The 25,549-nt window shown below is 43.3% G+C and overlaps 1 protein-coding gene across 3 annotated transcripts; it reads left to right on the plus strand.

Annotated features, from left to right (window-relative positions):
• The first annotated feature begins 12,364 nt into the window (after positions 1-12,364).
• On the plus strand, positions 12,365-25,534 carry LOC121533920 (glomulin-like). 3 transcript variants are annotated; one of them, XM_041840276.2, is made up of 19 exons: positions 12,368-12,416; positions 12,516-12,578; positions 12,769-12,897; positions 16,322-16,429; positions 16,550-16,658; positions 21,157-21,409; positions 21,608-21,710; positions 21,885-22,063; positions 22,171-22,224; positions 22,323-22,353; positions 22,454-22,543; positions 22,645-22,686; positions 22,797-22,870; positions 23,126-23,210; positions 23,325-23,434; positions 24,782-24,845; positions 24,957-25,092; positions 25,242-25,330; positions 25,426-25,534. In XM_041840276.2, the coding sequence occupies exons 2-19, from the start codon at positions 12,543-12,545 to the stop codon at positions 25,525-25,527; spliced, it is 1,794 nt and encodes a 597-aa protein (XP_041696210.2). In that variant the 5' UTR covers positions 12,368-12,416; positions 12,516-12,542; the 3' UTR covers positions 25,528-25,534. The 3 variants fall into 3 exon arrangements, with proteins under 3 accessions (XP_041696209.2, XP_041696212.2, XP_041696210.2); XM_041840275.2 differs by having other exon boundaries at positions 12,365-12,578; XM_041840278.2 differs by lacking the exon at positions 22,645-22,686 and having other exon boundaries at positions 12,365-12,578.
• The last annotated feature ends 15 nt before the right edge of the window (positions 25,535-25,549 follow it).

A 25,549-nucleotide genomic window follows, 5' to 3' on the forward strand; every position in this document is an offset into this window, starting at 1 on the left:
ATACAAATGCACTATTGCAGAAGTCTGTCTTTCTGTATCACTTACTAAACGACTTATCTATCTATTTTTATATAGAGAGAGTGTTTGAATTGGATTCCATGGAAAGGCCCCATGAATACATTTTTGTAGATGAAGCAGGGTTCAATCTGGCGAAGAGGAGAAGGAGAGGCAGGAACATAATTGGCCAACGTGCCATTGTGGAAGTCCCTGGCCAGCGTGGTGGCAATGTCACCCTTTGTGCAGCCATAAGTAATCGTGGGGTTCTCCAACATCATGCAACCCTGGGGCCATATAATACTGAACATCTTCTTACATTTCTGGGTGGTCTTCGGGATGTTTTGTTTGAGCGTGAGCAGCAGGATCATCAGCAGGCAGTGCATCTTGTCTATGTTGCGGTTTGGGACAATGTCAGCTTTCACCATGGTGTCCGGATACGCGAGTGGTTCAACATCAACCAGCGATTCATAAATGTTTGCCTTCCACCATACAGCCCTTTCCTCAACCCAATATAATAGTTTTTCTCTGCGTGGCGGTGGAAGGTCTATGACCGAAACCCATATACCAGGGAAAATCTCTTACAGGCAATGGAACTGGCCTGTGGTGACATAGGTGTGGAGTGTTGTCAAGGCTGGATCCGGCACACCAAAGGGTTTTCCCCCCGTTGCCTGGCAAGGGACAACGTTGCCTGTGATGTGGACGAAGTCCTCTGGCCGGAACCAGCACAAAGACGTGATGCTGAGGCAGAATGAATCTCTCATTGACTTTGATTTCGCAGTTGCACAACATTATTGAGTGTACTGTAATGTGCTTTTCAATTTGAGTTTTCTTTGTTCTTTGGCCTTTTGCAGTTGGACTACTGTATTTTTATGCAAGTGCTGAATATACAGACATTCAATACTGTATTACTTGCAGTACTTACAGTATACAGTATATTCACTGTACTAAGTTGTGATTACTATACTTTTTGTTTTAATTGCAAAATGCATTTACTATATACAATTTTTAAAAAATGTGTAACTACATGCCCTGGACGCTGTGTTCTCCATTTTTTGATGTAGTGTCTAATGAACGCTCTGTAGTGTTTATATATTGACTGGCTGTGTGTATGATCTGAAAGCATTGTTTGATTTTGAGCACAGATTAAATGGTTTTGAGGCGATTGTTTGATTTTGCCAGAAGAGTCAGGGGTTTTGTGAATGTAGTTTGAAGACTTGGTTTTGTGTTTATAGTTTTGAGAAAATGGGTGAAGGTTTCAAGAAATGTGTCTTAGCAATTGAGAAAAATGCTGGGGTAGCTGAAGCCTGCTCTAATGGCCATTCAAGGGGCTGTGTGACTGAAGCCTGCTCTAATGGCCATTCAGGGGGCTGTGTGACTGAAGCCTGCTCTAATGGCCATTCAGGGGGCTGTGTGACTGAAGCCTGCTCTAATGGCCATTCAGGGGGCTGTGTGACTGAAGCCTGCTCTAATGGCCATTCAGGGGGCTGTGTGACTGAAGCCTGCTCTAATGGCCATTCAGGGGGCTGTGTGACTGAAGCCTGCTCTAATGGCCATTCAAGGGGCTGTGTGACAGAAGCCTGCTCTAATGGCCGTTCAGGGGGCTGTGTGGTCATGTGTCAGACTGAGGCAGGATCAAAGCAGCGTAATGCCAGGAACCAGGCCGCGTGGGGACCAGAGCGGAGCGGAGGGGAGACGCACAGCCGGTAAGTACTTCCACAGCCCCAAAGGCCCTTTCCTCTCTGCCTGGGCTCGTGCAAAGCAGGAGAGAGGAGAGAACACCCCTGAAAAACTGCCATGTTGGGTATAAGTCACCCACATGCATGGAGACACAAGCGCGAGCACGCACACACACACACACACACACACACACACACACACACACACACACACACACACACACACACACACACACACACACACACACACACACACACACACACACACACACACACAGGAATAACAAACAATGCAATGGACACCAGTGAGTTTAATCATTGTTGCGTAGTCATAGCAGCGAAGAGTTACCCCAGCCCTTCCCAAATCTTGTCATTTCGACTAGGCAAAGGCAGCTGAACTGAAGGCAGCTGAACTGAAGACAGCTGAACTGAACGCAGCTGAAGGCAGCTGAACTGAAGGCAGCTGAAAGCATGTGGGGAGCAACAGCAGTGTTGCAGGACAGGAGGCATATCTCAGGTCACTGCTATCGTATAGCCATGTATATTTAATAGGCAGAACAACAACAATAAACAGTTGTGTAACCTGACCATTCAGCTAATAGATTCAGTATGGCTCTGAAGGGTTACACTCCAAGATGTATGACTATGATATTTGTTTTTTTAAATCTCTCCTGAAAAATTTACAATTTAAATTTATTTATTAGGACGTGCGATTGATTAATGAATTACAGTGATATATGAGTAATACATTGTTGAAGTTATAAGGTGTTTATAACAGCATTTTATTTGTAGATGTTCAAGTTTTTACAGTATACATGCATACACCTCCATGGAGACAGCCCCAAATCCCCCCACCCCCTCTCTTCCCCCTCTCTTCCCCCTTTTTCTTACTTCCTCCTTAGTGACCTCTTAGAGAACGTACACACAGAGTGAGTGGACCATTTACCAGCCAGCCAGCCAGCCAGCCCAGCCCTCAGCCCAACTCAGTGTGAAGGAGCAGGCTCCCAGGGGCCCCTAACAGACTGCCTCTGCTACCACTCCTATCTGCCACAAACCTTCCCCCATCCTTTAGGTTCCCCCCCTAAGGTCCACAGACCCACTTTAGCTGCTATTTACTGTGGTTCGTCTGGACTGAATAATGCGTCTGATTTCAAACACAGATATTCTTCTGATATGCTGGCCTTGATTTGCTTCTTTGATTGGATGGTGGTTCCCATTTTATCTCAGAGTACTGTAACCTAAAGGATTGGAGTAGTAATTGACCAGTCAATTAGCAGGAATCTCACAGTTTCTTCTTCAATTGGTAGTTCCTTTTAGCACTGATTACCTAAATAATGTGTAGAAATTGCCCACAGAGTAAATCGGAAATTTGCTGAAATACCACAGGTTCTTCCTATTGCAAAAGGAGTCAAGTTCCCCATAGTCAAGTATGAGCCCATAGACCAGAATCACCCTGCTTCACCAGGTTTATAGCTATTTAGAATTGTGTAGGAGGAAGTGCTTTCATGTACTTCACAAATTGTGCTAATATATACAGTGAGCTCCAAAAGTACAGTGACACGTTTTGTTGTTTTGGCTCTGTACTGCAGCACTTTGGATTTGAAATAATACAATGACTATGAGGTTAAAGTGCAGACTGTCAGCTTTAATTTGAGGGTATTTTAATCCATATCGGGGAAACCGTTGAGAAATTACACCATTTTTGTACATAGTCCCCTCATTTTAGGGGACCAAAGGTATTGGGACAAATTAACTTACATCTGTATTAAGGTAGTCAACATTTTTGTATTTGATCCCTTATTCCTAGCATGTAATGATTACATTAAGATTGTGACTCTACAAACTTGTTGGATGCATTCATGTATTGTGTCATTTTGGAGTCACTTTTACTTCTACATTAATGTGGATGCTACCATGATTACGGATAGTGCTGAATGAATCGTGAATATTTCAGCCACACCCGTTGCTGACAGGTGTATAACATCGAGCACACAGCCATGCAATCTCCATAGGCAGTAGACATTGGCAGTAGAATGGCCTTACTAAAGAGCTCAGTGACTTTCAATGTGGCACAGTCATAGGATGCCACCTTTCCAACAGTGGTCCTCTGTAGCTCAGCTGGTAGAGCACGGCGCTTGTAACGCCAGGGTAGTTGGTTCGATCCCCGGGACCACCCATACACAAAAATGTATGCACACATGACTGTAAGTCGCTTTGGATAAAAGCGTCTGCTAAATGGCATATTATTATTATATTATAAGTCTGTTCGTCAAATGTCTGCCCTGCTAGAGCTACCCCGGTCAACTGTAAGTGCTGTTATTGTGAAGTCAAAATGTCTAGGAGCAACAAAGGCTCAGCAGCAAAGTGGTAGGCCACACAAGCTCATAGAACGGGACCGCCGAGTGCTGAAATGCGTAGTGCGTAAAAATCGTCTGTCCTCGGTTGCAACACTCACTACTGAGTTCCAAACTGCCTCTGGAAGCAACGTCAACACAAGAACTGTTCGTTGGGAGCGTCATGAAATGGGTTTCCATGGCCGAGCAGCCGCACACAAGCCTAAAATCACCATGCGAAATGCCAAGCGTCGGCTGGAGTGGTGTAAAGCTCACTGCCATTGGGCTCTGGAGCAGTGGAAAGCTTTCTCTGGAGTGATGAATCACGCTTCACCATCTGGCAGTCCGACTGACAAATCTGGGTTTGGCGGATGTCAGGAGAACGCTACCTGCCCCAATGTAAAGTTTGGTGGAGGAGGAATAATGGCCTGGGGCTGTTTTTCATGGTTCGGGTTAGGCCCCTTAGTTCCAGTGAAGGGAAATCTTAACGCTACAGCATACAATGACATTCTAGACGATTGTGTGCTTCCAACTTTGTGGCAACAGTTTGGGGAAGACCTTTCCCTGTTTAAGCATGACAATGCCCCCATGCACAAAGAGAGGTCCATACAGAAATGGTTTGTCGAGATCGGTGTGGAAGAACTTGACTGGCCTGCATAGAGCCCTGACCTCAACCACATCGAACACCTTTGGGATGAATTGGAACGCCGACTGCGAGCCAGGCCTAATCGGCCAACATCAGTGCCGACCTCACTAATGCAACATCTAGTGGAAAGCCTTCCCAGAAGAGCGGAGGCTGTTACAGCAGCAAAGGGGGGACCAACTCCATATTAATGCCCATGATTTTGGAATGAGATGTTCGACGAGCAGATGTCCACATACTTTTGGTCATGTAGTGTATCATACTCCCAAGACATGCTAACCTCTCACCATTACAATAACAGGGGAGGTTAGCATTTTTGGGCGGGTATGATATTTATGCCTCTCTAACTTTCTCACTCATCATTATTCACGATTCATTCAGGATTATCCATAATCATGGTAGCATCCACATGAATGTAGAGCTGTTTAGAAACATATTCTATTCTTATTTACAATAAAAGTGACTCCAAAATGATACATTATCTACCATTAATTTATATTACGTACAAAAAGTGCTGTAATTTCTAAACGGTTCACCCGATATGTATAATTTCAAATCCAAATTGCTGGAGTACAGAGCCAAAACAACAAATGTGTCATTATTCCAATACATTTGGAGCTCACTGTAGGAAGAATTGTGAGTGTTAATGTCAAGGTAGGTTTTAGGAATAGCGTTTTGAAGGGCAGGTCTAGTTTTGACAGGGATAAAGAGAGATGCCCTAGTGGACTGAATTAATGGAGCTCCAGGTCTCATAAGGGAACATCCTGACCCTCCCTGGGCCCATTTTGTAAAAGCTTTGCACCCCATACGGCCCATACCAAACAATGAAATGGTGGGGCTGTGCCCCTGTGAGGGAGCAGAGCACAGCTCTAAGTGTGTCAGTGTGTTTGTGAAAATTTCTGTGTACTTTGTTGAAGGTTACCGTGCCGTGGTGTGCATGTTGTCTGGCCCCTTTTTTTCACGTCTTTCAACAGGCCTTTATGCTGCTTTATCCCGCAGAGTAGAGAGTAGACAGCTCCCAAGGCACAGGGAGGCCCAGATGATGAAGCAGGCCTTAACTGTTTCCTGGACAATAGCATCTGCCTGTTGGCTTGTTGTCTGGGGCCGCTGGGGGTAACACACAACAACAGATCCATACTGACTGTCACTGTCACTGTACTGTGCTTCCTCTACCAGCCTCTGCTCTGCTCGCCTGTTTGTAAATCGGCATTTTGATGACAATTACCAGTGTTGAGTTGTTCCCCAATCAATACAGACAGAGAGGGGACTTTAATAGACAGAGATAGACACACGGCTGTCTGTCGGCTGTGTCTCTGAGACTGACACAATGTCTGCCTGTGATCAATAATCTATTGTGTGTCTCGACTCACAGACACAGGCCACAGTCAAGGCTGGCCTCTCTCTCTGCTATGGTGTGCACGGCAACTTAGGCGTGCACAGTGTACACCAGCCCCGTCTCTCCGGCAACTCCCCAAGGTGGAAGCATCTGAGATGTTACGTGTGAACCGGCTGTCAAAGCAATTTTGTCACCCCCCCCCCCTCTCCATTCCAGTGTTTAGAGATGCTGATACTCTGTGTTCGGGGTTCCACTGTCTTTTTGGAAGTGATGGAGGCTTTTAGCCTTTTTGAAAAAAATAAGATCTTTATCCGTTTAAGTGCTCACATCTATTCGACCTGTCACAGACGTCTCCCAGCCACCTCCTGTCTACTCTATGTGATAGACAGAGAGCGAGAGAGTGTGTGGCAGAGTTACATTCTCTGAAATATCTTTCATTTAGGTATTGTTGAGTAATATTAAAATCTGCATTTTGAGCAGTACCTATATCTATAATATATATAACTTAATAATACAGTATAAAATGTTATTTTTCAAAACACTTAAATGACTATGCTTATTGACTTTCCTGTTATTTTGATGTAAATATATCAGATGTCATTCATAGTTTGCTAAATAAAAGTCTATCATCAACACAAAGTGCTTTCTTTTCAGTACAGCTCATCCTGGCCCGCAGGCTTCCTATCCACTGGCCTCCTTTCCAAGCAGTGATGTTGTGAGAAGAGAAGGCTGTAGCTGGGTGGGGCGGTGGTTGGGAGGAGAGCTGTGAGTTGCGGTGGCCAGGCAGATCACATTCTCCTGGTGATCATTAATGTTTCAGGCCATGCCAGAGGGGGAATGGTAGAGTCACTGCACTGCCAGAGACACAGGGACACCCTGCCTGCCTGGATCACTTTCCTCTAACTGGTCCATTGTCATCTGGGAAGAATCCTAACTGTAGGCCTACACAGTGGCAACCATGGCAACAGCCATGGCAACCAAACCTAGTCCATCCTTTGACTGTTTCAGGGCACTTTTCAAGACAGATAATCTGTTTGTTGCATTTCAGTAGGCCATATGTTATGATTTGACAGCAACAACAATAAAGTTTCCACTAACACAGTTGGTTTATATACTGATAATGTGAATAATATTGACAGTTTATTACATATGTGGATTGCCAACACTTTACCAGAACTACAAATACAATTTAACTTCTCTGCAGCTCATCTTACTTATGTCTGTCTCAGTGTATTCCATGTGTCACCTTTATAAGATCGCTTGAGATTAACAATCATTGGTCACAAATACAATAGCCAGAGGACTCTCATTGTCCATGTGTTTTAACATATCTCAACAAGCTCTTCAAATCACTGTACAAACTGATTTATATTCTGAAATCACTAGCTGAATTGATCTTATACATACATTGCTCCCTTATGGCTCTACGCTCAGCTCCACTTGAACCCCCACAGCTCACATTGTGAAAACAGGGCCCTCTATAGGTGGAGTTTGGTCATAGGTTTCTATTGAGCTGAAAAGGGTCTGGCTTTTTACTTAGTTACAATAAAATATTGATGTGAAGTTGAGATGATTTTCCCCTTTTCAAAAGAGAACAATTATTCAGTGTCAATCTGTATTGTGTCCAGGACTGTGAAGACACCAAGTGATACTGGGCATTACATTTCAATGAAAATAATTAATAATTTGGCTCCACTTATAAACGCAACATGTCAAGTTTTGGTTCAATGTTTCTTGAGCTGAAATAAAAGATCCCAGAAATTGTCCATATGCACAAAAGCTTATTTCTCTAAAATGTTGTGCACAAATTTGTTTACATCCCTGTTAGTGAGCATTTCTCCTTTGCCAAGATAATCCATCCACCTGATAGGTGTGGCATATCAAGAAGCTGATTAAACAGCATGATCATTACACAAGTGCACCTTGTGCTGGGGAAAATAAAAGGCCACTCCAAAATGTGCAGTTTTGTCACACAACAAAATGCCACAGATGTCTCAAGTTTTGAGTGAGCGTGCAATTGGCATGCTGACTGCAGTAATGTCCACCAGAGCTTTCTCTAACCTAAGCCGCCTCCAATGTCGTTTTAGAGAACTTGGTAGCATATCCAACCGGCCTCACAACCGCAGACCACGTGCAATCACACCAGCCCAGGACCTCCACATCCAGCTTCTTCAGCTGTGGTCTGAGACGAGCCACCCGGACAGATGATGAAACTGGGTTTGCACAACCGAAGAATTTCTGCACAGACTATCAGAAACCATCTCAGTGAAGCTCATCTGCATGCTAGTCATCCTCACCAGGGACTTGACCTGACTGCAGTTCGGCATCGTAAACAACCTTCGATGGCCACTGGCACGCTGGAGAAGTGTGCTCTTCATGGATGAATCCCGGTTTCAACTATACTGGGCAGATGCCAGACAGCATGTATGGCATCGTGTGGGCGAGCGGTTTGCTGATGTCAACATTGTGAACAGAGTGCCCTATGGTGGCGGTGGGGTTATGGTATGGGCAGACACAAGCTACGGACAACGAATACAATTGCATTTTATCGATGGCAATTTGAATGCACAGAGATACCGTGGGCCCATTGTCATGCCATTCATCTGCCGCCATCACCTTATGTTTCAGCATGATAATGCACGGACCCATGTCCCAGTTCTTCCACGGCCTGCATACTAACCAGACATGTCACCCATTGAGCATGTTTGGAATGCTCTGGATCGACGTGTACGACAGCCTGTTCCAGTTCCCGCCAATATCCAGCAACTTCGCACAGCCATTGAAGAGGAGTGGGACAATATTCCAGAAGCCACAATCAACAGTCTGATCAACTCTATTCGAAGGAGATGTGTTGTGCTGCATGAGGCAAATGGTGGTCACACCAGATACTGACTGGTTTTCTGATCCACACTCCTACATTTTTATTAAAGGTATCTGTGCTCAACAGATGAATATCTGTATTCCCAGTCATGTGAAATCCTTAGATTGGGGCCTAATGCATTTATTTCAATTGACTGATTTCCTGTAACTCAGTAAAATCTTTGAAATTGTTGCATGTTGCGTTTATATTTTTGTTCAATGTATACAGTGCATTCGGAAAGTATTCAGACCCCTTGACTTTATCCACATTTTGTTACGTTACAGCCTTATTCAGACCCTTTGCTATGAGATTCGAAATTGAGCTCAGGTGCATCCTGTTTCCATTGATCATCCTTGAGATGTTTCTACAACTTGATTGGAGTACACCTGTGGTAAATTCAATTAATTGGACATGATTTGGAAATGCAAACACCTGTCTATATAAAAGGTCCCACAGTTGACAGTGCATGTCAGAGCAAAAATCAAGCCAGGAGGTCGAAGGAATAGTCCGTAGAGTTCCGAGACAGGATTATGTCGTGGCACAGATCTAGGGAAGGGTACCAAAACATTTCTGCAGCATTGAAGGTCCCCAAGAACACAGTGGCCTCCATTATTAAATGAAAGAAGTTTGGAACCACCAAGACTCTTCCTAGAGTTGGACAAACTGAGAAATCGTGGGAGAAGGGCCTTGGTCAGGGAGGTGATCAAGAACCCGATGGTCACTCTGACAGCAATGGTCACTCTCCTCTCTGGAGATGGGAGAACCTTCCAGAAGAACAACCATCTCTGCAGCACTCCACCAATCAGGCCTTTATGGTAGAGTGGCAAGACAGAAGCCACTGCTCAGTAAAAGTCACATGACAGCCTGCTTGGAGTTTGCCAAAAAGGCACCTAAAGACTCTCAGACCATGAGAAACAACATTCTCTGGTAACAACCTCTCCCTCAACGTGACCAAGACAAAGGAGATGATTGTAGACTACAGGGAAAAAAAAGAGGACTGAGCACGCCCCCATTCTCATCGACGGGGCTGTAGTGGAACAGGTTGAGAGCTTCAAGTTCCTTGGTGTCCACATCACCAACAAACTATCATGGTCCAAACACACCAAGACAGTCATGAAGAGGGCACGACAAAGCCTATTCCCCCTCAGGAGACTGAAAAGATTTGGCATGGGTACTCAGATCCTCAAAAAATTCTACAGCTGCACCATCGAGAGCATGATGACTGGTTGCATCACTGCCTGGTATGGCAACTGCTCGACCTCCGACCGCAAGGCACTACAGAGGGTAGTGTGTATGGCCCAGTACATCACTGGGGCCAAGCTTCCTGCCATCCAGGACCTCTATACCAGGCGGTGTCAGAGGAAGGCCCTCAAAATTGTCAAAGTCTCCAGCCACCCTAGTCATAGGCTGTTCTCTCTGCTACCGCACGGCAAGCGGTACCGGAGTGCCAAGTCTAGGTCCAAAATACTTCTCAACAGCTTCTACCCCCAAGCCATAAGACTCCTGAACAGCTAATCATGGCTACCCAAACTAGTTGCACTGCCCCCCCACCCCCACCCCCACCCCATCATCTTTTTACGCTGCTGCTACTCTGTTAATTATTGATGCATAGTCACTTTAACTCTACCCACATGTACATATTACCTCAACTACCTCAACTAGCCGGTGCTCCCGCACATTGACTCTGCACCGGTACCCCCCTGTATATATAGCCTCCCTACAGTTATTTTATTTTACTTCTGCTCTTTTTTTCTCAACACTTTTTTGTTGTTTTATTTTACTTTTATAAAAAAAGTAATGCATTGTTGGTTAAGGGCTGTAAGTAAGCATTTCACTGTTATGTCTACACCTGTTGTATTCGGCGCATGTGGCCAATAAAATTTGATTTGATTTGATGAAACCAAGATTGAACTCTTTGGCCTGAATGCCAAGCGTCACGTCTGGAGGAAACCTGGCACCATCCCTACGGTGAAGCATGGTCGTGGCAGCATCATGCTGTGGGGATGTTTTTCAGTGGCAAGGACTAGGAGACTAGTCAGGATCGAGGCAAAGATGAATGGAGCAAAGTACAGAGAGATCCTTGATGAAAACCAGCTCCAGAGCGCTCAGGACACCAGACAGGGGCGAAGTTTCACCTTCCAACAGGACAACGACCCTAAGCACACAGCCAAGACAATGCAGGAGTGGCTTTGGGACAAGTCTCTGAATGTGCTTGAGTGGCCCAGCCAGAGACTGGACTTGAACCCGATCGAACATCTCTGGAGATGCTCCCCATCCAACCTGACAGAGCTTGAGAGGATCTGCAGAGAAGAATGGGAGAAACTCCAAAATACAGGTGTGCCAAGCTTTTAGAGTCATACCCAAGAAGACTCAAGGTTGTAATCGCTGCCAAAGGTGCTTCAACGAAGTACAGAGTAAAAGGTCTGAATACTTATGTAAATGTCTTCTTTTTTTTTGTTGCAAAAAACGGTTTTTGCTTTGTCAATTTAATCCATTTTAGAATAAGGCTGTAACGTAACAAAATGTGAAAAAAGTCAAGGGGTCTGAATACTTTCCAAATGCACTGTATACATAATAGAAGTATTTGGCTGTCTCAGTCTGTATCATCTAAACGTGTAGTGAAAACGAACGACCCAATGTAGCATTTTGGTTGTCTTTGATTTCAAGTGAGTACAGTGCTTGAACAATATGTGCTACTTTCTTTTATAAAGTTATCCTCTACAACTGATTATTTTAGAATTCTCTCTTTCCCCGCTCCTTTCCAGATATTTCTTAGACCTACACAGAGATTTTTCATTTATTGTTGTAAGCAGCTTTGACATACAGTAGGCTACAAGTAACCGTCACAACAATCATCAGTCTCCAATTAAAGATGACTAAATCAGAGTCAACACAGCACACAGAGGCCCTGTTGACTGTCTCTGCGTGTATTTGCTTTGTGCCTTTTGTTCAGGGCTTTGCTTTCATCACGGCGCAATACAGAGAGCAAACCTATCCTAACCAGCAGCTGCTGGCTAAATCCTACCGTTCAAACATGCTCCTGGCTAACCCTAACTATTTATCTCAAATCAAGACCTAGGAGAGCTGCTCCTCAAGTAGCTACATCCGTGTGTGTGTGTGTGTGTGTGTGTGTGTGTGTGTTTGTTTCTGTCTGTCTGTCTGTCTGTCTGTCTGTCTGTCTGTCTGTCTGTCTGTCTGTCTGTGGCAGCAAGCTGATACAGTTAAGGCCAGTGCTCAGTACTGGTTCTTAGAGTAACAGAGTCTGTTATGCATTTGATGTACAATATATTAACTTTACTTCCCTACAGGAGCCTATGTTTGTGGTTCATTAAAATAAAATAAAACAAACCCAGACCACCAGCATGCAGTTAGTTCTAGCGGTTTAAGATTGATTGAGTCTCCCTCGACTCAGCTAGAGCCTTCCAGACAGTTCTGTTGTCTGCCGTGACCATGTAGAACTGCTTTAATCCTATTATAGCTCAGGCACATAGAGCTTGATAAGAGGTTTACTGACTGAGGGCTCTGGACAGTCCACCTCTACCTCCACCGCTAGTCATTTCAAACCGCAACAGTAACTATCCGGTGTCCTATTTTTGGCAGTAATTGAGATATTATCAGTATTTCTTCTATATTCTGAATATTCACACTCTTATTTTTTGGACCCCTCCAGGATTGTTAGCCAAGACAAACGCTGAGGATGGCTGGTCAGCTGCAGGACGTCATCCAGAGATGGGTAAGCTAACATGCTAACAGTGGCTCATACCAGAATGATAACAACTAGCTATGCTTATAATAATATGATTGATATTACATTTTCTACAATAATATGACTAATCAGATGCATAATACTGTCAGAATTATTACTTTGAACTAGCTGTCTCTGTGAGTGGTGTGGTGTCAGTTGGCATTTTGTTTCTCTACAGCGAGAAGCCGTGGTGGAAGATGGTTTAAGGCCAGAGGACCATGAACTGTTCCAGAATGCTGGATTGATGTGTATTAATCAGGGTGACACGACACAACTGCTAGACTTCATTCAGGATGAGAAGAACAAGGTAAATGCATCGATCACCATCACATTCACAAGCCCTCCTATGAAACCCCCTCTCATGCTCCGCCAAGTGAGTAATTAAATTCACAGATATCCTAAGATGAATCACACCTTACTGTTACAGAGTGAACAGGGAGGACATTGGGTGCTTTTACACTGCTCCATTTGTGAAAATTGTTGTAAAATATACCTTGTGTTTGACACATTTCTACACATTGACAGTGTAGTGTAGTAGATTCCAGAGTCCCAGAGGCCGATAATAGTGAAGACAGACACAGTCACACTCCAGTCTCCTCTGTGACAACATCAGCAAGTCTACTACTACAGCTAACAGTACACTTTCACAGCCACTTTGCCATCATGGACATATAGTTTGCATCCCAAATGGCACCCTATTCCCTACATAATGCACTACTTTTGACCAGGGCCCTGGTAAAAAGTAGTGCATTATGTTGGGAATAGGGTGACATTTGGGATGTATACATAAAATAACGATCGCCTCTCTGCCACTACCCAGAGCTTGTTGGTGGGCTGTTGACCTGAAGGTGTGAGAACTGAACCAGCCGATATCCAGTCAGATTTCTCGCTCCAGTGATGGTGACCCTGTTTGGAAAGGCTCTTCCCTAAGTGCCCTTGGTTGTCCCACCTCCCCACGCCTTCTTTTGCTCTACACCCTACACTTACAGGAGCATGTGTCAGGGTGATTTTTCTAAGTCTTTCAGCAGCTAAAGGAGCCTCAGGAGGTTTCTGGCTGGGAGAAATTGAATTGACTCATAAATGAGAAATCTGTGAGAAAGCCTTCAACTTGGACGTCAAGGATTATCAAATCAAATCACATTTTATTTGTCACATGCGCCGAATACAACAGGTGTAGACCTTACAGTGAAATTACTTACTTACAAGCCCTTAACCAACAATGCAGTTTTAAGAAAAATAAGTGTTAACTAAAAAATAGATATGTAAAAATGTTTAAATAAATAACAAATAATAATAATTAAAGAGCAGCAGTTGCCATACCAGGCAGTGATGCAACCAGTCAGGATGCTCTCGATGGTGCAGCTTTAGAACCTTCTGAGGATCTGAGGACCCATGCCAAATCCTTTCAGTCTCCTGAAGGGGAATAGGCTTTTTCGTGCCCTCTTCACGACTGTCTTGGTGTGTTTGGACCATGATAGTTTGTTGGTGATGTGGACACCAAGGAACTTGAAGCTCTCAATCTGCTCCACTACAGCCACGTCGATGAGAATGGGGGCATGCTCGGTCCTCCTTTTCCTGTAGTCCACAATAATCTCCTTTGTCTTGATCACGTTAATGGAGAGGTTGTTCTCTTGGCACCACACGGCTAGGTCTCTGACCTCCTCCCTATAGGCTGTCTCATCGTTGTTGGTGATCAGGCCTACCACTGTTGTGTTGTCGGCAAACTTAATGATGGTGTTGGAGTCATGCCTGGTCATGCAGTCATGGGTGAACAGGGAGTACAGGAGGGGACTGAGCACGCACCCCTGAGGGGCCCCCATGTTGAGGATCAGAGTGGCAGATGTGTTGTTACCTACCCTTACCACCTGGGGGCGGCCCGTCAGGAAGTCCAGGATCCAGTTGCAGAGGGAGGAGTTTAGTCCCTGGGTCCTTAGCTTAGTGATGAGCTTCGAGGGCACTATGGTGTTGAACGCTGAGCTGTAGTCAATGAATAACATTCTCACGTAGGTGTTCCTTTTGTCCAGGTGGGAAAGGGCAGTGTGGAGTGCTTTAGAGATTGCATCATCTGTGGATCAGTTGGGGCGGTATGCAAATTGCAGTGGGTCTAGGGTTTCTGGGATAATGGTGTTGATGTGAGCCATGACCAGCCTTTCAAAGCACTTCATGGCTATAGACGTGAGTGCTATGGGTCTGTAGTCATTTAGGCAGGTTACCTTAGTGTTCTTGGGCACAGGGAACATGCTTGAAACATGTTGGTATTCCAGACTCATTCAGGGACAGGTTGAAAATGTCAGTGAAGACACTTGCAAGTTGATCAGCGCATGCTCGGAGTACACGTCCTGGTAATCCGTCTGGCCCTGCAGCCTTGTGAATGTTTAACTGTTTAAAGGTCTTACTCACATCGGCTATGGAGAGCGTGATCACACAGTCGTCCGGAACAGCTGATGCTCTCATGCATGCTTCAGTGTTGCTTGCCTCGAAGCGAGCATAGAAGTAATTTAGCTTGTCTGGTAGGCTTGTGTCACTGGGCAGCTCGCAGCTGTGCTTCCCTTTGTAGTCTGTAATAGTTTGCAAGCCCTGCCACATCCGACAAGCGTCGGAGCTGGTGTAGTACGATTCAATCTTAGTCCTGTTCTTAGTCCTGTATTGACGCTTTGCCTGTTTGATGGTTAGTCGGAGGGCATAGCGGGATTTCTTATAAGTGTCCAGGTTAGAGTCCCGCTCCTTGAAAGCAGCAGCTCTACCCTTTAGCGCAGTGCGGATGTTGCCTGTAATCCATGGTTTCTGGTTGGGGTATGTACGTATGGTCACTGTGGGGACGACGTCATCAATGCACTTATTGATAAAGCCAGTGACTGATATGGTGTACTTCTCAATGCCATCAGAAAAATCACGGAACATATTCCAGTCTGTGCTAGCAAAACAGTCCACTATCTTAGCATCTGCGTCATCTGACCCCTTCTTTATTGACTGAGTCACTGGTGCTTCCTGCTTTAGTTTTTGCTTGTAAGCAGGAATCAGGAGGATAGAATTGTGGTCAGATTTGCCAAATGGAGGGCGAGGGAGAGCTTCGTACGCGTCTCTATGTGTGGTGTAAAGGTGGTATAGAGTTTTTTTCCCTCTGGTTGCACATTTAACATGCTGGTAGAAATTAGGTAAAACTGATTTAAGTTTCCCTGCATTAAAGTCCCCGGCCACTAGGAGCGCTGCCTCTGGATGAGCGTTTTCCTGTTTGCTTATGGCCTTATACAGCTCATTGAGTGCGGTCTTAGTGCCAGCATCGGTTTGTGGTGGTAAATAGACAGCTACGAAAAATATAGATGAAAACTCTCTTGGTAAATAGTGTGGTCTACAGCTTATCATGAGATACTCTACCTCAGGCGAGCAAAACCTCGAGACTTTCTTAATATTATATTTTAATATTATATCATACTTTAAAATGAGAACATGTAAGGGAAATGTAGTTCATTTTGATGGTCATAAAAGGGTCTATAGCTACCCTGCAAGGACGTCATGGAGTCATAAAAGGGTCTGTAGCTACCTCGCAAGGACGTCAACTTATTGATCGAATTGAGGGGGTAGTCAAGGTGGTCATAATCAAGAGAGCCCACATTCAACCAACAATTTGTATGCCACCCCATAAACTTGTGCAACTGTTGCAGCATTCTTTGTAAATGTAAAAAGTAGACACAACATGACTCAGAAGTTTTTGGTTATTTTATCTGACCCAGGGTATAGTGGAGTCTATGGGCTGTGGCCTTCTGGCTTCCCTGGTGGCCGAGGTACTGAAGAAGAAGAGTTCCTTTACCTGTCAGGCCGTTATCACACACCTGGCCAAGGTAAACTATAAACACTATGAATTACCTTTGACAGAAGTGGCTGGCAGGAGGCTAAACAGTGGGTAGATTCACATGGCATGGCATCAGAGTTAACAGTAATGTATAAATCTGCTCTCTCAGACATGCAGCCCGATGGAACTCATGCTGATTTTTCTCGGCCAAGTGGATGACCTTCATCCGGACCTCATCGCTGATACCATCGTACTTATGGCCCCCCATCTTCAGACAGGTAATACTGAGCAGTGGTATAACTAGTAAAGATACAGTAGAATATTATAGAATAGAATGCAAGATGAGTAGTGCAAGATATGTAAGCGTTATTAAAGTGACTAGTGTTCCTTTAAGAAATGGAACACTAGTCAATTTAATAAAGTTTACATATCTTGCACTACTCATCTCATATGTATATACTGCATTCTATTCTATAATATTCTACTGTATCTTAGTCCATGCCGCTCTGTCATTGCTTGTCCATATATGTATATTTTCTTAAATTCCATTCCTTACAAGTCTTGTGTGTATTGGGTATATGTTGTGAAATTGTTACATATTACTTGTTAGATATTACTGCACTGTCGGAGCTAGAAGCAAAAGCATTTCGCTACACCCGCTATAACAGCTGCTAAACACGTGTATGTGACAAATAAAATTTGATTTGATTTGATTTATAGCTGCTACAGGTAACACGGTGAATTGTGAAGGCTATCTCCTGCAGATATTGTTTGCTGCCCTCTACTGGACACTTACTGTAACTTCATTTTGATGACATTTACTTTCATTTTTTTCTCCAGATTTAAAAAAAAGATGTATAAACAAACAAACAAACAGAACACAAAAACAACACAACCACCACAGCCAATACACACCCCAACATGCCCACAACTGTCCATGAACCTACAAAAACACAGTAGCCTTCCCTTTCAATACACATTTACATATCAAATTCAAACACAATTATGTCTGTTGGGAAATCTTACACTCCTCAAGATGACCAATGTATGGTTTCTAGATTTTATCAAACATGTCTTTTTTTTGTGGCTTAATTTTATAAAACACATAATCTAATGGAATGTAACTACATAGTTCAGCCCTCCAGTTCGTTATTGACGTTGAGTGAGTATGATGCTTTCCAATTGATAGCTATACATATTTTTGCAGCAATTAGACCTACACTACCATTCAAAAGTTTGGGGTCACTTAGAAATGTCATTTTTTTCGAAAGAAAAGCAATTTTTTTGTCCATTAAAATGACATCAAATTCAACCATCAGTCCTGTGTTCCAATGGCACGTTGTGTTTGCTAATCCAAGTTTATCATTTTAAAAGGCTAATTGATCATTAGAAAACCCTTTTGCAATTATGTTAGCACAGCTGAAAACTATTGTGCTGATTAAAGAAGCAATAAAACTGGCCTTCTTGAGACTAGTTGAGTATCTGGAGCATCAGCAATTGAGGGTTCGATTACAGGCTCAAAATGGCCAGAAACAAATAACTTTCTTCTGAAACTCGTCAGTCTATTCTTGTTCTGAGAAATTGCCAAGAAACTGAAGATCTCGTACAACGCTGTGTACTACTCCCTTCATAGAACAGTGCAAACTGCCTCTAACCAGAATAGAAAGAGGAGTGGGAGGCCCGGTGCACAACTGAGCAAGAGGACAAATACATTAGAGTGTCTAGTTTGAGAAACAGACGACTCACAGGTCCTCAACTGGCAGCTTCATTAAATAGTACCCGCAAAACACCAGTCTCAATGTCAACAGTGAAGAGGCGACTCCGGGATGCTGACCTTCTAGGCAGAGTTGCAACGAAAAAGCCATATCTCAGACTGGCCAATAAAAATAAAAGATGGGCAGTTCTGTGAAGGAAGTAGTACACAGCGTTGTACGAGATCTTCAGTTTCTTGGCAATTTCTCGCATAGAATAGCCTTCATTTCTCAGAACAAGAATAGACTGATGAGTTTCAGAAGAAAGTTATTTGTTTCTGGCCATTTTGAGCCTGTAATCGAACCCACAATTGCTGATGCTCCAGATACTCAACTAGTCTCAAGAAGGCCAGTTTTATTGCTTCTTTAATCAGCACAACAGTTTTCAGCTGTGCTAACATCATTGCAAAAGTGTTTTATAATGATCAATTAGCCTTTTAAAATGATAAACTTGGATTAGCAAACACAACGTGCCATTGGAACACAGGACTGATGGTTGCTGATAATGGGCCTCTGTACGCCTATGTAGATATTCCATTAAAAAATCTGCCGTTTCCAGCTACAATAGCCATTTACAACATTAACAATGTCTACACTGTATTTCTGATCAATTTGATGTTATTTTAATGGACAAAAAATTTGCTTTTCTTTCAAAAACAAGGACATTTCTAAGTGACCCCAAACTTTTGAACAGTAGTGTAAGTTACAAAACGTTCTTTGATATTGGTCAAGAATATTGACATTTCCGAACAGTCATAACCGTGGAGATGGATAGATATAAATTCCTTGACACAATGATATGATAGCACAGACATTATCCCAAAATGGTGTCAATTTCTCACAGGACCACAGCATATGTAATAGGGTTCCTTTGAGTTTTTTGCATCTCCAACAGCGATATGACATTTCTGGGTACATTACATGCATTCTGGCAGGAGTGTAGTAAATCCTATGGATTATCTTGAATTGCAATAATTTATGTCTAAGGTTGTAGGAGCAAATATAACAATTTTCACATATCTGTGACCAATAGTTCTCATCAATTTCTTCTTTGAGATCTGTTTCCCATTTTACCTTATAGGTTCTGAGCTATCAGGTAGAAATTCAGTCAACCCTTGATATACAGTGCCTTCGGAAAGTATTCAGACCCCTTGACTTTTTCCACATTTTGTTACGTTACAGCCTTATTCAAAAATGGATTAAATAAATAAAAATCCTCAGCAATCGTCATACAATACCCCATAATGATAAAGCAATAACTCGTTTAGACATTTTTGCTAATTTATTCAAAATAAAAAACAGAAATACCTTATTTACATAAGTATTCAGACCCTTTACTATGAGACTCGAAATTGAGCTCAGGTGCATCCTGTTTCCATTGATCATCCTTGAGATGTTTCTACAACTTGATTGGAGTCTACCTGTGGTAAATTCAATTGATTGGACATGATTTGGAAATGCACACACCTGTCTATTTAAGGTCCTACAGTTGACAGTGCATGTCAGAGCAAAAACCAAGCCATGAGGTTGAAGGAATTGTCCGTAGAGCTCCGAGACAGGATTGTGTCGAGGCACAGATCTGGGGAAGGGTACCAAAACATTTCTGCAGCATTGAAGGTCCCCAAGAACACAGTGGCCTCCATCATTCTTAAATGGAAGAAGTTTGGAATCACCAAGACTCTTCCTAGAGCTGGCCACCCGGCCAAACTGAGCAATCGGGGGGAGAATGGCCTTGGTCAGGGAGGTGACCAAGAACCCGATGGTCACTCTGACAGAGCTCTAGAGTTCCTTTGTGGAGATGGGAGAACCTTCCAGAAGGACAACCATCTCTGCAGCACTCCACCAATCAGGCCTTTATGGTAGAGTGGCCAGATGGAAGCCACTCCTCAGTAAAAGGCACAAACAAGATTCTCTGGTCTGATGAAACCAAGATTGAACTCTTTGGCCTGAATGCCAAGTGTCACGTCTGGAGGAAACCTGTCACCATCCCTACGGTGAAGCATGGTTGTGGCAGCATCATGCTGTGGGGATGTTTTTCAGAGGCAGGGACTGGGAGACTTGTCAGGATCGAGGCAAAGATGAACGGAGCAAAGAACAGAGAGATCCTTGATGAAAACCTGCTCCAGAGCGCTCAGGACCTTAGACTGGGGCGAAGGTTCACCTTACAACAGGACAACGACCCTAAGCACACAGCCAAGACAACGCAGGAGTGGCTTCGGGACAAGTCTCTGAATGTCCTTGAGTGGCCAAGCCAGAGCCTGGACTTTAACCCGATCGAACATCTCTGGAGAGACCTGAAAATAGCTGTGCAGCAACGCTCCCCATCTAACCTGACAGAGCTTGAGAAGATCTGCAGAGAAGAATGGGAGAAACTCCCCAAATACAGGTCTGCCAAGCTTGTAGCGTCATACCCAAGAAGACTCGATGCTGTAATAGCTGCCAAAGGTGCTTCAACAAAGTACTGAGTAAAGGGTCTGAATACTTATGTATATGTAATAATGTTTTACATATATATTTTTAAATAAATTAGCAAACATTTCTACAAACTTGTTTTTGCTTTGTCATTATGGGGTATTGTGTGTAGATTGATGAGGGAAAAAAACAATTTAATCAATTTTAGAATAAGGCTGTAACGTAACAAAATGTGGAAAAAGTCAAGGGGTCTGAATACTTTCCAAAGGCACTGTAACTTGGCAATCAACTTCTTTGGTTGCAGCTTCTTTCAGTATTTTTTCAATGCTAGATGCTTTAGGTTAATCCAGATTCTGTTGAAGCGATTTAATAAGATTTCTTAATTGGTCTTAGATAACCCACATTTTTATTGTAATTGATTGAATGACAGTAGAGAGCCATTTTCATACATTCCTTTCCAAATATTTATTAATAAATTCCCTCAAAACAAGTCAGAATGCAGTAAAAGAACCTATACATAATGCATTGCTTCAATTACTTAAAAAAACGTATCCTTGCCTCTTCTAGTGCTATTCATGTTGTTGACTTTTAAATGTCTCCTTCCCTCTCCTAGTGCTGCTGCGTCTGGGTGAGGAGAAGGCTCCCTGGGTAGGTCTGGCTCTGGCTGCCCTACAGAAGCAGGTGTCCAGGCTGCCAGTGCCTTACACCAAGGAGCAAGAAGTGGAGGATGCCTACGGTCTGTGTCGTTGCTGCTCAGCCCTGGCCAGGTTCATGGAGCCATTCGTGGAGGAGGTGAAGAGGAAGGACAACAGCGAGGATGGTGGCACTGCTTCAGACAATCAGCTAAAGACTGAGCTTCTTAAGTTGTAGGTGTATGTCTGCCTGCCTGCCTGCCTGCCTGCCTGTCTGTCTGTGTGCTTTGTTGGATATGAATGTTGGTAAAAGGAGCACTTTTTCCTAGATTTATCAATCAGATGTAGTTGTTGGTAGGGTTATAATCAGGAGAGTAGAAGATACTGCACCGGCTTGTTGATCTGTAAGGCATATTATTATTCTATCTACAGCTGCATGGGGAGCTTGAGGGAGCCGCTCCTTCAGGCACAGCTTGATCAGGCTATAGACATCCATAAACAGTCTCCCCTATGGCACTTTGCGACAGACATCCTGGTAAGTAATCTGGGCCTACTTGGTGGCTCTGCACACTACACTAAGGGTTAGCTCTTTTTTCTACTGCATCTCCCAGCTAGTAAGCGAGACTACCCAACAAGGCAATCAACCTCGTAGAGACAATTTGAATATGAACTTAGCTAAAACAAGACTACATTGTGTTTTTGATCCTAGGCCACCCTACCAGCCATCCAGGAGCCTCTCCCAGGCCTCCTGTTCTACAAGGCTCTGAAGAAGAGGGAGAAGTCTGACCTCCTGACAGACAGTACTGAAGCCCAGGAGTCACGGGCCTGTCTGGCATACCTGCTCTTTGTCCAGCTCATCACCATTGAGAGCTTTCCAGCAGTCTTCAGGTGAAACACAGTAGAAAGGTTCTGAATAACCGTGTCATTGAAGATATGGGGTGATAACTATGTTTGAAACATATCATAGTATTAATATTATTTTGTTGATCTCTCAGCCCTGTGTTTGTCCTGCAGTGTAATATGGAATATATTGACGTCCTACTGAGTAGGTATGTTTTCAGAGCTATACTGTTCTTACATGATAATAAAACATTGGTTTAAGATATACAGTGTTCCTCTAAACAAGAGGTTTTCTTTTCTAAAATAGAAAGGAAGAATCGTTCCTACTCAAAGGCCTGGTAAGAACAAATTGATTGCAAATCTTCCCAATACTATATTGAGTGAATTCTCTGAGTAGTAAGTATTGCTAACTATTCTTCTCCATTCTCTATCACTCAGGAATTATATACAAAAAGCTTGGAGAGAGTGGAGGATAACAGCCTCCCAGTTGAGCTGTTGGACCTAAAGTCATTTTACAGTGTTCCACAGGTGAGTCTGACTACATACCAGAAGCAGTTAAACAGATGCATATGTAAGACGTAATAATAATAATTTGTGATTTGTGTTTTTGTTGTTGTATGGAAATGCAGCACTTGGTGCAGATTCTGACTGTGTGTCCGATTCAGGGTTTGGTAATTGAATAAAACTCCTGCATGAATAAAACACATTGAAACTGTACTAAATCAAATAATTTTGGTTCTGTGTACCTGTTAGCCTAATAAGTAATTTCTCCTGTTACCAGAGAGAACGAGGGTTTAAAGTGTTCCAGCTCTTCATAGATAAATTGGGACCTGAGGCTAAGCACAAATTCTTCAGGTGAGAATACTGTATAGTCTGTATGTCTACACTGGATGGATCTGTAGTACTCTATAAGATAGGATTTAAAGAACAGAGTTTCCCCTAGCACTACACAGCTGATTTAAATAACCAACTCATCATCATGCTTTGTTTATTTGAATCAGCTGTGTAGTGCTAGTGCAAAAACCAAAACGTGCCCCCGAGGGGGGGGCAGGACCACAAGGTATTACAAACGGGGTAAGAAATCTTGAATATCCTGATTTCTTATCGTAGGTGTATGATAAAAACCAGTCGCCATGCCGGAGTAGAGGGTTACATTATAAAGAACATCAAAAATCAGATTGAGCTCTCCTTGAAGGTAAGATATAGTACATGACATTTTGATAAACAGGACAGTCGCTCCACTTCATTGCACTAGAAAAGGTGTATACAGTGCAACCTGTAATTGCGTTATTCTCCTTGTTATCTCTAGCCAGGTCATGAGAGTGAATGGTTTGTGGGGATCCAGGTTCTTCCCCTACTGAGACTGGTTCTGTGTTTCCCACGGGGCCCCGAAACAGACCTGCTGAACAGTATGGACAGGTTAGTACCGTTTGACCTCTCCCTATATTTAGGGCCGGTTACCTGATACAGATTAAACCTAGTCCTGGACTAAAAAAAAACACTGTCAATGGAGAGCATTGTGCATACTTTTTCTAGGACTAGGCTTAATCTGTATCTGGGAAACTGGCCCATAGGGTCTGTCTAAGCAATCCTGCTACCTCTCTCAAGTCTAAAATACTAGCCCTGGACTGGTGAGCCTGCCTTGCCCCTCTACAAGCTGTGACTGTGAGCGTTCCCTTATCTGGTCATCATTAATACTGCAGTAGAGAGCTGCATATTCTAGCCACGTATATCTGGTGCCCAGCATAAGGCAGATGGAACATGGACTACGGCACAGATCTATTCTCTAATGAAGATCAGGTTTCATTCCTAGAATCCCTTTCTTTCGAACAATGGAGATAGCGTTCTTAGCCAACAAGATATAATTGATTAATCAACTCTGCATCCAGTTTAAAACATAGACAGTAGTAAATTGGTCAACATAAACTGACTGTTGTCAACTTGTAATGCCGGATTGAAACACAGACAATATAATATATATATATATATATATATATATATATATATACTGAACAAAAATATAAATGCAACATGTAAGGTTTTGGTCCCATATTTCATGAGCTGAAATAAAAGACCCCAGAAATATTCCATACGCACAAAAAGCTTATTTATCTAAAATGTTGTGCACAAATATATTTACATCCCTGTTAGTGAGCATTTCTCCATTGCCAAGATAACCCATCCACCTGACAGTTGTGGCATATCAAGAAGCTGATTAAACAGCATGATCATTACACAGGTGCAGTTTTGAGGGAGCGTGCAATTGGCATGCTGCCGGCAGGAATTCCACCAGAGCTGTTGCCAGAGAATTTAATGTTCATTTCTCTACCATAAGCCACCTCCAACGCGTTTTAGAGAATTTGGCAGTACGTTCAAACACCTCACAACCTCAGACCACGTGTATGGCGTTGTGTGGGCGAGCGGTTTGCTGATGTCAACGTTGTGAACAGAGCACCCCATGGTGGCGGAGGGGTTATGGTATGGGCAGGCATAAGCTACGGACAACGAACACAACTGCATTTTATCGATGGCAATTTGAATACACAGAGATACCATGACGAGATCTGTGACGAGAAGGTATCTGTGACCAACTGATGCATATCTGTATTCCCAGTCATGTGAAATCCATAGATTAGGGCCTAATTTATTTATTTCAATACACTGATTTCCTTATATGAACTGTAACTCAGTAAAATTGTTGAAATTGTTGCATGTTGCATTTATATTTTTGTTCAGTATAGTATTCTTTGTCGTTCTCTACCTTAGGGTAATGGAGTCTCTCAATCTGTTACGATACCTGCTTATGCGAGACATGGACTGGCAGCAGACTGTGAGTGTTTTTGACACATTCATATAACTCAGAAGATTAAACCTAGCTACTAGTCAGTTGACGTGCTTAAGACAAGACAGCATGGTGATGGCCTAACGCTGATGTTTTCAGTCAAGTATATGGCCGGAGCTGTGCAAGATCGAAGAGGACTACCTGAAGATGCTGAGGGTGTGTCTGGCCCTCTCTAGAGCCTACTACACAGGGCAGGTTAAGAACATGAGAGAGGACAAGAAGATTCAAGCACAGGGTAAGAAAGCACATTTCTCTACACTGCAGTACTCTAATCTATTAAAATGTATTACATGTAAATACTGTGTATTATTCTGGGAACAATGTACAACGTGTTATACTGTGTACAGAAATCAATGTATTATTGTGACTCTCATCCACTAACAGAAGCCAGAGAGGCTAGAGGTGCATTAGTTCAGACTATGACCGTGAAGAACGAGAAGGTATCAGATATGACCCCAGAGATGCAGTATCAGGTAACTACAGCCACGTTACCACAGCTGTTTTTACGTGCTTGTCACATTGAATTTAATAATTTGAATTGGCACTGACAGTTATTTGGACTTCACAGGTACTGCAGTGTGCTCTGGTGACCTTTGACCTGATGGAGAGTTTAGTGATCCGTATTGAGGAGATATCAGAGGAGAAAGTGAAAACTGGGACTGCTGTCTAACAGAGACGGCTCAGAGTCTTAT

Source organism: Coregonus clupeaformis, chromosome 20 (genome assembly GCF_020615455.1).
Source record: "Coregonus clupeaformis isolate EN_2021a chromosome 20, ASM2061545v1, whole genome shotgun sequence".
Classification (NCBI taxonomy): Eukaryota; Metazoa; Chordata; class Actinopteri; order Salmoniformes; family Salmonidae; genus Coregonus; species Coregonus clupeaformis.

Coding starts and splice junctions, on each gene's coding strand:
- LOC121533920 (XM_041840275.2), top strand. CDS start 12,543: ATGGCTGGTCAGCTGCAGGACGTCATCCAGAGATGG. Junction 16,430..16,549: donor TTATCACACACCTGGCCAAG/GTAAACTATAAA, acceptor CTGCTCTCTCAG/ACATGCAGCCCGATGGAACT. Junction 16,659..21,156: donor GGCCCCCCATCTTCAGACAG/GTAATACTGAGC, acceptor TCCCTCTCCTAG/TGCTGCTGCGTCTGGGTGAG.